At 40.0% G+C, this 12,651-nt stretch overlaps 1 protein-coding gene across 1 annotated transcript in view; it reads left to right on the top strand.

Moving 5' to 3' along the window:
- Positions 1-10,930, top strand: part of KIAA1328 (KIAA1328 ortholog) — a 173,729-nt gene extending 162,799 nt beyond the window's left edge. The window contains exon 11 of the mRNA XM_051643195.1: positions 7,463-10,930. Coding sequence (XP_051499155.1) covers positions 7,463-7,661 — 199 coding nt within the window. The 3' untranslated portion in view covers positions 7,662-10,930. The remainder of the gene's footprint in view (positions 1-7,462) is intronic.
- The last annotated feature ends 1,721 nt before the right edge of the window (positions 10,931-12,651 follow it).

The following is a 12,651-nucleotide window of genomic DNA, read 5'->3' as shown; positions in this document are numbered from 1 at the left end:
TCTCTTGATGTTTCAGTCTCAAGAGTTGCACTTTTCTGTGTTTTTTATATGGTTTTGACATCTTCATGGTCAGTGCATGGGAATATCCCCCAAGGGTGTGTTAAAACCTGGCTTGTACTTGTAGAGAATATATTTACAGAGAATCTGAGACAGTTCAGACCTATAGAACCCAACAGTCTGGTGACACAAAAGGATACAGTGAATATAATGGATTTGGATTTTCAAAGGTGGCCTTGCGAAGAGTCCACACCAAAGTTTTTTAAATAAATCAAGTTCCTGCAGAATTGAAGGAAAAGTCCTTCTATGGATGGCATCCTGGGGTGTATTAGAAAGGGTGTGGTTAGTAGGTCAAGAGAGGTTCTCCTCCCCCTCTATTCTGCATTGGTGAGGCCGCATCTGGAGTATTGTGTCCACTTCTGGGCCCCTCAGTTCAAGAAGGACAGGGAAGTGCTTGAAAGAGTCCAGCGCAGAGCCACAAAGATGATTAAAAAGATGAGTGGAACATCTCCCTTATGAGGAAAGGCTGAGGGAGCTGGGTCTCATTAGTTTGGAGAAAAGGAGAATGAGGGGTGACCTCATCAATGTTTACAAATACATAAAGGGTGAGTGTCAAGAAGATGGAGTTAAGCTTTTTTCAGTGATGACCAGTGATAGGACAAGGAGTAATGGATACAAATTGGAGCATAGGAGGTTTAAGGTGAATATCAGAAAAATTTTTTTTTACTGTGAGAGTGACAGAGCACTGGAACAGGCTGCCCAGAGAGGTTGTGGAGTCTCCTTCTCTGGAGACATTCAAAACCTGCCTGGACGCCTTCCTGTGTGATGTACTCTAGGTGACTCTGCTCTGGCAGGGGGGTTGGACTAGATGATCTTTCGAGGTCCCTTCCAACCCCTATGATTCTATGATTCTATGATTTACTGCTGATTAAATGACAACAGTCAAAAGGTATTAGGTTCATTTTTCATGATGAAGATGAATCAGCATTGAGGTCCCTCAGAAACCCACTGGCCTGGTTCTTCATCAGTGACCTGCAGCAAAAAAAGTGAACAGTAAAATCTCCTGGGTGACGTAGTAAGTTTGTGGATGATAGTAAGATCTTTCAGATAGTGAAATGCCAAGTCCTTAGCAAGAAACTCCAAAAAGGCATGAAAAGTGAGTGGAGAAAAAGGTAATTTGCCTAGGGAAGAATCATCAACGTGATGCCTACGTGATACTGAACTTGGAGCTTGTGGTGATGATTTGTGAAGTCAAAAGCTTCCCAGAGCTTCACAAAAGCATGTGCATACACAGGCCTTGGTGTTACCCACATTTGATTCCTGTGTACTTTTGGTCTCTCGAGAGAGTCATAGTGGAAACTAGAAAAAGTACACAGGACAATTAAAATGATCAAAGGAATGAAGCAGCTGCCATACAAGAAAAAAACAGAAAGCTGTAACTTTGGGTAGGAAAAGACTGAATGAGAAAATGATCAGGGTTTGCAAAGTTGAGAAGGTGGTGGGTAAGCTGGGAGTGCAGCTGTTGTTCATCAGATCCCACCATGTGAGGGAGACTAGCTGCAGTCAGCCCTTAAAAAGCACTTGTTGACATTAGCAAGATATCAGATTAAAACAATGAAAAAAAAAATGCCTTCTGATCATAATTAATTTCCTGAGCTTCCTGTCACAGGACATTGTGGAAGCAGCAGGTTGAAAAAGAAAATTAGGTAGATTTGTGGACAACAGATTGGTACATGGATGTTGAAAGGATAAGCCAGGGACATACTTCCAGCATCCCTAATGCAACCATTGTGGATACAGAAATAAGTGTGGAAAATAGCTGGGACTCTTTAATTTGGGTGGAGCTCTGCCCTTCACCCACAGAGCCTGGTTTAGCTTGGGTGATCAGTCAGCACAGACAGTTTTTCCAGATAACCTTAGGTTGTGTCACTAGCGTGATGTTTTCAGGCTTGGGGTAAGTAGTTCAACTGCTAAGGCCACTTCTTACCTGCATCTGTGTTTTCTCTGCTTTGGTTTGCCCCGCTTGTTCCAGTCAAATACAGATTTGATACTTGCTTTATGATAACAATGGTCTCAGTTTCCTTTTCTGTAAAATGGGTCTGTTCCCTAGGCCTTGAATGTGTTTTTAGCTGTATTTAAGATTTGTAAAATGCTTGGAGGCAGGTGGTGTTTATGAATACAAAACAGTGTTAGGCTTTGTACTTAGGCACAATACTGTACTGTAATTCAAAGAAAATTCATGTAACATTAGTAAATAATTTTGAACTTTATGTTGAAAATATAAGTAGTAGAATAAAAAACTTTTTATTTCTTCTAGTATATACAGTTGAGTAAAGTAAGCCTATGTAGCTACTAATCTCCAAATCCGTATTGCCCGTGTGCTTTATTGAAATGCCATCACCTTGTGGAAGAGACATTCTGTGTGTCTTGTACAAACTTACAGCTCAAGAATAAATTTTCAGAGACTGTAAAGGAAAAGATACCTCTGAACATAGTGATCAAATAGTATCTGTCACTGCTTGTTTAAAGAAATATAGATATATCTCACTGCCAGAGTATTTATGACTCTAATAAGTTTAGATATTTTTCCTCATGGGGAAATTCCAGCTCCTCCAAATATCCAAGTTGTTTGGGGTTGTGCTGTTTTGTTTTGTTTTGTTTTGTTTTTTTTCCAGGAAGGAACAAATGGTGTTATTCATTGAATGGGATTGTGCAATGTGAAAATACAATAGTGCAATTTGAAAATTGGACAACGTGTAAGAAATATATTTTACCAACAATGGGAAGTAGACAAACATGAAAATTCAATTATATATCCCAAATGTCTAAAAAAAATAACTGAACAAACATCACTTTCAGCCAATTGATGTGAGGATGTTCTGTGCTTACCTTCAAGAGCACCATTTTCTCTAATATCCTGCACAGTAATGAGTTGTGTGCCTCACTTTTACATAATCTGACCATTTTTTAGGTGCTGTACATTGTGGGACTGTCTGAGCCCTGATGGCCCAGCAGGTCTTATTAGACAGAATGCCAAGTGGTTTCAGGTGATTTCTCAGAAACCATCCTGGGAATAAGTGGTTTTACAGTTCCCAGAGTAGCAGCCAGATTTGTGTGTTTGTCATTAAAATGCAAGAGCCTTCCTTTCCAGTCCATTCGGAAACACAGTGCAAAGTAAGATGTACCTGTAGATGTTCAGAGAGTTGTATTCCTGCTGCACAGACAGTGACTCAGAAATACTGTGGAAGGAAGCAACCTGTGTTTATTTTTCGTGCTGTTTTCCTCTTTAAAAAGTGAACATGTAATGAGCTGTTCTGAACCCTAATGCTTTCTGATGTTTCCTGTTACCTTAATGATGGACTACAAAACTCATTTACATGAAGAGTTTAGAAACGCTACTAGATATTTAATTAGGACCCAATGCTGGAAGTTTGTAATAAAATTTCCAAAAGTGCTTTAGTGGCTGAGAAGCCAAATCTCCAGCAATATGTGTTCAGTGTACAGAGGAGAGTAAGGGAATACTGTCACAGCACTGTGCAATGACTTGACCAGGATAAATATAGCCACCCAGGTCACAGGTCTGCACCTGCCTCGATACTGGCTTGATCCTGTTGGTACCTATCTCTCAGATAGTTTGGCATGTCTATGCTTCTCTCTGAGCCATATTTGTAGTTTTACTTCCTACATTAAGTACAGGTGTCAAATTTCTTCCTTGAGGAAAGAGCCTCAAAGCTTTCTTTGTTCTGTTTTCTCTACTCCTATCTCAGTCCTCTTGCTTGTGGCCCTGCTTCCTCATGCTTTGTACACTAATTCTTTGTATTTCCTCTCCCAATGGAATTTTTTGAGACTTCATGCTAAAAATTACTTTCACCAAACTTCACCTGTCTAAATAGTTGGACTTCTAATCCAAATTAGTAGAGTAGACTTTACAAATGTTCTTGTCCCATGATGAAACTTGCAGACTTTCAAGCTCATGAAAGTTCGTTGAAAAAACATACATTGAGGAACTGTCAAAACCAGGCTTAGAAAAGTGATTGTTTTCCAGTCCGTTCTGGAGGTTCTCATTGACGTTCCAACACAGTGGCAAATGTACTAAAAAGGTGAAGGCAGACTGAATTATCATCATCCTTAAAGGGACAGTTTCCTCACCTCGTTTTCCTTCAATTGAGAGGGCAAAACCCATCAAAGAAAATGTGTGTAAGCATCTAGCACTGATGGGACATATGGTTCCTTGGTTGAACATCTAGACATGAAGCATTTCTGTATGTGGCTTAATGTACAGTGCTGGTACTTCTACAGAACATTTGGGAATTTTTTTCTCTTTGGGAAGCATGAACGATACAAGGGTATTCTCCACTGTTAATTTGCATTAAAAGAGCAGTCAGTATTCACAAGCCAAGTTTTCCTGATCAGTTTTCCTGGTTGAAATGCTCTTACTCTTGAATGCCTAATCCTGCAGCTTTTGCTTTACTGAAGCCATTAAGTGTTGTAACAATAACAATAGTAATACTACTACTACTATACAACTACTACTACTACTAATATCATTATTATTATGCCTGGTTTTACTTGCACATTTTTTCAGATTGTGCAAGGAATACATATCCTGGTTTTAGAGAAAGTTGCATTTCAGGATTTGAGTATTCTGACTGTGTCTCTTTAAATATTTGGATACAAATAAACGGTGAGAAAAGTGTCTGTGAGCTTCAAACCATTGTAGCCTCCAGCCAGATGCTGTCTGATGTTGCCTAGACAAACCGGGGCAAACCATTATCATGGGATTAAACACCAAATACCTGCAAGGAGCATTCTCTTTATCAGATAGTGCTCTGTTAGCAGAGTTCATTCACTTTATTGCATATATAACTGTGGTTTCAAATAGGCTGATTTACAACACCTGGTCTTTTACATAATCTTCGCTATTTGCTGTGCTTGTAATCTGCCAAATCATTTAGCCTTCCTGATAGCAGAAATGCTGTAAAACTTAGATAAACTTGCAGAAGAAATGAACTCGAAGGTACTGCTGAAATCTAGGGCCTGCACGTTTGCTATAAATGCACTGGCTGGTTTGGTTTCCCCATACCTAATCTGTGATTGAATGTGGCTGCTGAAGAAATTGAAATTTTATGATAGCACTACAGTCAAGGGAGATAAGCATTTGTATGCTAGACTAGATTAATCTAAAAAGAAGTTTTAGGTGTGGCTAATGAAACCAGTGTATACGTTAACTGGGTTTCTTTGGGGTTCAAAGCATCTGTGTATATCTATATGGAGTCTTGTCCAAAAACTTTCTCTACAGGAAAAGTCTGATATAGCTATGTGCTATTTCTCGCTATTACTGCAGCATATTCCATCTTGTGTTGAGCTATCTTTAAGGAGCCTTGGTTTTTAGAGGCTAGTTTCTGAATGCTAATAAAAACAACAAACCCCTCTAAAATGGTCTTGCTTGGCTGCCCTGAACTCCCGTGTCCTTCTGAAATTTTTTGTTAGGGTAACTGTAAGGCATTACATTTGAGTAGGGCTAGCCATTTAGACAGTCCAACTGAAAGAGAACTAAAACTGGTTTTTTGTTGTTGTTAGGGAACTTTGTTTGTGTTGGATTTTTTTTTTTATTTGGTTTGGTTTTTTTGAGTAATTAATTTTGGCTACTAGATATGATTTAAACAGATAATAGAAAGAGACATAGACAACCTTAAAATGTGAAAAAAGAAATTTGCAAAATGGGGCTGAGATGGAGTGGAATGCAAACTAGGACATCCAAAGGACAATGGAAGCAACCTATAGGTAGTCAAATAGAGGAGAGAGCTCCTGAGGCAGTAACTGTGTTAGAAACAATAGCGACCATCAGATCGGAGGAAACAATGAAAATTGAAGGAAATAAAAGGGATTACTTTTCCAAGCAATCATAATGTAACTCCAGTGGTTGCCAATGGCATCAGTATTAATCCATCAGTACTATAGTTATCTCCTTTTTTCTGAGGAAGCATTTCTGTGTCTCAGACAGAACTATGAGTTACCTGGTCATAAGTAGGAGTTAACTCATCATCGTCAGTTTCCTGATGATGGGTGGGACATTACACTCACCCCTGGAGTTAATGAAGGATATATTGCATGTCATTGCTAGTTTAGGGGAAGGAAGTCCTTTAACCTACTGCTGCTGCTGCTGCGTGATGCTATTGCACAGTACAAGTGCTATGCTGCCTCTGGGAAATATATTGGCCGTTGCTAATCTCAGATCAACAAACTGCTGTGATTATTTCAGTTTAACAGTTTTTCAACGTCTCTGAGTTGAGGAACCTACCTCAGCTGTTTGACTTAGTTGCTTAGTCTTCCTAGGCTCCCACTGTTCTGAAAGGAAAAAAAGAGATTTTTCCACCAGGACTCAAAGCGGGAAACAGCTTGAGATGTTTCCTCACACTATGGATGAACTTCTGCTTACAAGAGAAGGATCCTATGCAAACCAACCAGGTACCTTGATGCCTTAGGTTGGATGCTGGAAGTAATGTTCTGTGCATATAAGTAATTGAATGTGTGAATTATTTCAGTGTTGGGAACCTGAGACAGATTGGTGCTAAAACCAGCATGGAACAAAGAGGACTTTGGGATAAAACTCCTGAGTGATATCTCTTAGACTGGAGAACAGCCTCCTCGGGGAAGCAGGGGAAATGGTATTGTTTAAGACATTTAAAATTGGACAGGATAAAATATATTGTAATGATCAATCCTGTGCTGGTATTTAGATCAGGTCTTGTCTCATGTGAATATTAATAGGCAGCCTCTTTCTGAAGTAACTGCCATTATTCAGTGTGTGTTACCAGCTAACATTGTCATTCCAACCTTCCCCCCCATCTGTACTCACACTTAAAGGACAGCCTGAGTAATGCTGAGCACCTTTGCCTTCTGTCTTGGTGCCTGAAGTGTTGATTTCATATTGCCTTGCTTAGATTGTATTATATTCCTTCAGTGCTTCCACCAGACAGACTTACAGGAAGCACGTGTAGATTGTGGAAATAATAATAAAGTCACCTGCTATTTTCAAATCCCTGGAAAACTAAATCAAGTGTAGAGGTCTATTCAAAAAAGTGCAGCATGTGTATAAGTCACTTTACCATTACCAGTGTAGGTCTGTCTGCCTTGTACCTGCTGGGTGTATTTGACTGTCATATCTCTGAGGTCTGCCATCAGTCTCTGGAGTGTGACCAAGACATTACACACCTCAAATAGGAAAAGCTGATGGAAATGCTTAAAATAACCTGAGCACCCATGCTTTGCTCACCTCTTTTTCACTGCCTCAGTGTTGGTATTCTTCATAGGAACCTATACAGTAAATTTTTTTCTGTGCTGCTGGCCACCATCAGGCAAATCTAGGTCTAGTCTGAATTATGAAGGCAGGAGGAATGGACTAAATTCTTGTGTGATGCTGTCATGCTTAATGGAACTCTCTTTTCTTGGTGTGTTTCTGTAGGTATCATGCCTGTCTTCTTGATCTGGTTGAAGGTATGAGTCTGATATCTGCCCCAGGATCTTACGACAAGAACAACATGCACTTGCCTCATCGTGTAAGCCACAAGCCTTCATCTTGGAACCAGACCCCTCGCAGCTCCAGAGACAGAGCAGATGAACTAGAGGAGAGCCAGCTCCTTGAGGAGATTTTCTTCATTTAACGTGCCTCATTGCTCTACAGCCCTTCTGTAGCATTTTTAGGACCTTTTATTGCTGAGTTGTGCCATTTTTAAATTATTTGACTGACAACTGCTTGTCTTTCCTCTTCTAAAACAAAGCTAATTAGCATCCAGTTTCATTTTGGGTTCAGTAATCATGGTGCAGGAACATTGTTGGGGTATACCAATCAGAAAGCATTAACGTTTTTTTCTAAAGCTTTCATGTGCCAAGTAATCATTCCAAAATAGAATTTTTTTTAATCTACAACATTTTCTAATAGATTGAAGCCACAGTTTTGCCAGCCTCATAACGGAAGTATATTTCATTATCGATTTCTAGCTCTAAAGCAGTTTGCAAGAACTGCCTAACACTCAAGAACCAGCACGTTCAAATTAGATTACTTTCTAATTAAACAAGTCTGTTTTAAAACCTGGCATATTATAAAGGTACAAGCACTTTAGTACTTTTTTTCAGTGATTTTATTATCTACTTTTTCCTTCAGCATTCTGATCTTTAACACACTGAGTTTTTAGGGGATATTTTAGGGGATAAGCTCAACTATCCAGTGTCTAATAACATTAACAGATGATGTTGCAGGTTTATGTACTACGCATCCGTTTGAAACACATTCCTCTTTACGTGCTGGGTAACCTAATCCTGAAATACCAGAACGCAGTCTGACATTGTAGTGTTCCAAAACCTATTTGATGTACTTTTCAAGATGAAATATATAGTAGTGGTAGTATGAGAACATTCTTAAGACATTTTCACTAACTTGCACTATTTTTGATCCTGTATCCAGGCTCCATTGTAAATAAGACAAATCAGTAATTATTTCCACTAGCGGCTCGCAATGCACATTTCCCTGCCGGCTTTAATTATTCATGCTGTATCTATTTCAGTTTATTTAAATGCATTTCCATCTACTGCATGTACTTGGTTATTTAAAGAAAAGTGCCGAATTGGTAAAAATGACTGCAGATTACAGGATTAATGGTCATTTTCTCCACAATGCGGTGTTCATATTTTATTGTAGCAGTAGCCACCGGCATGTGTTCCTAAAAATATGAGGCAAAACCACTCATTTTGCACAGTAAAATTGCAGCGAGGGTAAGGTAGAATTGAGCCAGTCCGGGCAAGTTCTAAGCCATTTGCTCCAAAACACCACTTCGTGGGCCAGTTCAGCTTTTCTGACAAGTCTCTTTAGGCAACCCTGCTTATCTTAGTGGCAGTGAGTTGCTGTACTGATCCTTGAGGTATCACTGCTACTTGCTGCCCTCGTGCTGGCTCCTGTGCAACATTTTGGTACTCTGCAAGGAGCTCACATGAGCCAGCGGTGAGGCCCATGGTGCATCTCTGATGAGAGAATCAGTGCAGGCTGTCTAGCACACGGCACTGGCAGTGCTGTCCTCTTACAGCAATGAAATACAAGGAGAGTGAATGGGAAGATAAGCCTCCAGTTACTCTGAGCTGTTTCATGAAGGCCCAGTCTTAATCACAGATTAGATAATAGCCTTTTCTTGCATCCCAGCTGGATTTTAAAAGCTGCTTGAGGGAGTTTAAAAGAGGGCAGCAGCATTACTGTACCAGAAAATGACTACTGTGGAAAGGCCCTTCATGGTCTATCCTGCTGTCAGTGGAACATTATAGTTCCTTCCAGTATGTCCATCTGCTGTTCAATGTCCCTCTTTTTCTAGTCCCTGAGCCTCCTAAGGCATAGGTTTCTGGTTAAAGTCCCAAGGATGTAGTTGGTGCCCTGACCCAAGTATAGTAGGTGGAGAATACGTTTTCTTGTTCTGCTGGCTGAGTAGTCTGCTTTGTTAAGAGGGCAAGAAAAGGGAGGAGAAGCAAGAGAAAAATGTACAAGGAGCAGCAGGAAAACTGTGGAAATCAGTGAGGAAATTACTTCCACAGAGATCTTAGGGGTTTTGCATTAGTTTTTGGTGTTTTTTAGTTTTGTTGGTTGTTAGGTTTTTGTTGTTGTTTTTGTTCTAGTTTTGTTTGTTTGCTTGTTTTTTGTGGGCTTTCTTTTGTAGTTTTGGTTTTGTTTGTTTGTTCTTGTGTTTGGGTTTTTTTTGTGTTAAGATTTGGCATTTCTAAACAAACAGTTCTCTGATTTCAGTCCAGTTGCTTCTCTTTTCCAGTTTGACTGAAACTTTAGTTGCCTTTTCTAATAAGTGCTAACTGACCTTTTGCAGCAGCAAAATATACATGTATAACTCTTGAAAGGTGCCTTTGTGTACCCAGTTGAGAACAGTGCATGGGAGCATTCTGTTCTTTGGTTCTTTGTGCGTGCCAATATTTAACTGCTTTAGGATTCCTTATGATCCTTTTTAGTTCATTAACAATTCTATTTTACAGTGACTTTTTACTTGAATCCACATTTTGTTTGTAGCTGTTTTTAAAAGGGCATTGTCAGGGTTGTGGGCTCTATGCTCATGGTGCTGTCCATCAGCCAGAGCTAGATGGGAGGCATTCCTTTATGAAACCAAGAATTCTAGAATTAAGGTGATGAAAATATTTGATGGGTGAAGACCTGCCTATTTTAACTATCTGTGAGATGTGGGCAAAGAAACAGGAGCTATTAATTTGCTAGGCCCAGTGAAAAATAGTATTTTGTAATACTGGCTCTTGCTGTAGTTACCAGCAGTGTATTAGGAACAGTGTTTAGCAGTCAGTGCAAGCAAAGATATTTTGCCATGAGGCACTACAACGCTGAAGTTATTAAAACATTTATAGCCTTAGAAAAAAAATCAATGATTGTCAGATAGGAAAGGACAAAATCAGTAGCTGGTACTGGGAGGGGAATTGTTTTCCATCTGCTAAAACAGTAAAGGAAATGCAAAAATTAAACTAGCAAAAGCAATCACTTGACAGTGTCCTTTTAAGTTTAAGCTCCTGTAGTAGGAAGCTGCCACTGGGGAGTTATTCCAGCCACAGATTGTTTGTCCAGAGTGTTCCCAGTTAATATGCTTCATCTACACATCAGACTGTGTTTTACATGAGGCTTTGTGAGCTACACAACTTCTGCTAAGACTCCTTCCTATTCATGCCTTCGTTTTGTGTTCTTCCTGAGTGGCTTGTGCACACACACGCGCCAAGTTTTTGTTTAGTCATTGCTTTTGTGCACCTTGCATGCTGTGGACCTGTAGCCATCACACCCTTTCCAGTTCTAGCCTCTCCAGTCTCCCTGTGGAATCCCATCTTGAGCATATATTTATATATGTATGTGAAATCTTAATCTAATAAATCATCTGGGGGTTTCCTTTAATCTTCCAGATTTTTGTTTATTTTGCTTATCTCCTAGTTTCTTTTGTGCAGCTCAGATATCAATTCTGCCATTGACACCATGTTCCAATTTCCACATCATCATGTCATATATAATCTCCAGTTCTGTAAGATAGATGAGGAACTCATTCCTCTCCCAGACCTGGGTCTTTCTTTGAGAAGGAGCAAGACCACTTTTGGAACATGAAGCTGGGGAGACATCTCAGAATGAAAAAAAGAACAAGAGGGAAACCCAGCACATTGTTTTGGGACAAAAAGGTGGAATTAAAAAGTAAAGAAGAAAGGATGGAGGTAAAGGCAAAAAAGGACAAGGGTGCAAAGCAGAGATCTGTACCAAAGAAGGACAGAAGGTATAGGTTGAGTGAAGCTGAGCCAGAAGGTAGAGAGGAGTTGTTAAAATGCAGTAAGTTGATGAAGGCAAATTTTATCCTTATATGCTGGAGTGAGAAATGTCTTCAAGCTCTGGTTCCTAGATTAAGTTTATGACTCCCCACTCCTTTTCCAAGTCATGTTCCTGCATTTGGGGAGCTACTGTCCTAAGGGAAACCTAGTTAATCAGGGAAAGAAGGAAGTGGCCTAACTTTAGCTGGTCTGCTTTACAGTAACTAGACAGGGAGGCCAGAGCACAGGGAGGATAATAGGGTAGGACTCAAGTATAACTAAGACTTGGACTGAATTTAATTGCTAGCAAGGGATGGTGCTGTGGATTTAGATGACAGAAGAATGTGAGACTGGATATAGCAAGAATGTGAAGAAACACGCAAAACAAAATTTGCAGTGATCCAATGAGCTGTAGAGGTTTGATGTTAAGGAAGGAGAGGAGAAGGCTTAGCTATGCTAGAGAAAGAATGAGCCTGAGATATCTGAAAGATATCCCTTGAAAGCACACATGAGCCTGGGGTTAAACTCCAAAAGTTGCAGCAGAGATTTTCTGAAATGTGATCTCCAAGCAGTGTTTGAATTTGTACCAGCTGAGGGGAAGAGAGCACAGCCTAGTTAGTTAGAAACCTTCATTTTAACAGTTACTAAATTTATGAAATTGTGTGCTAATTAGTGTATGATTTAGAAATTTGCATAACTGCACGCTACATGAGACAACACAGAACATTGAATGAGGTGATTTAAACCAGCAGAAGCAGAGAAGTCTGCTCTGACTGGGTGGCTCTCACAATCCATAGCTGCTCCCTGCATCTCTAGTAGTCTTATCTGCTCACAATGGCAAAACATGTTTCACAATACTCTTGCTCCATGTACCTGTGAGAGAACAAGCTACACTGAGTATCTTGGGCACTGAGTATGGTTGTGCAGCAAAGATTTCACTGCCATCCTTGGGGAAGATGCTTAGGAGCAGAACTCATCTAAAAAATAGCAAGAAACCCAAGCTGGTGTGGTCAGTGTTGGTGCTTGATGACTCCCACAGTTGTTATTAGGGGATGCTACTGCATCCCAAGTGCAGAAGGAGGATGGGGACAAGAGGGAACTGGATTTGATTCCCAGCTCGGGGGATGGCATCCCTCTGTAGCATGCTTTGGGTTCTGGTAGTGAATTGTGTTTGCTACCACATCTTGGAGGGGCTGTGACTTATATTGATGCCTGCAGCAGAAGGTGCTGGACATTTCTATCAACAATTTGTCTCTGAACTGTAAGCTGTTCAAGAATCATAGAGTCACAGAATCATTACTGTTGGAAGGGACCTTAAAGATC

The sequence above is a fragment of the Apus apus genome, chromosome Z (assembly GCF_020740795.1).
Source record: "Apus apus isolate bApuApu2 chromosome Z, bApuApu2.pri.cur, whole genome shotgun sequence".
Taxonomy (NCBI): Eukaryota; Metazoa; Chordata; class Aves; order Apodiformes; family Apodidae; genus Apus; species Apus apus.
Note: the sequence above shows the minus strand (reverse complement) of the source record. Positions and strands in the feature narration are given on the sequence as shown.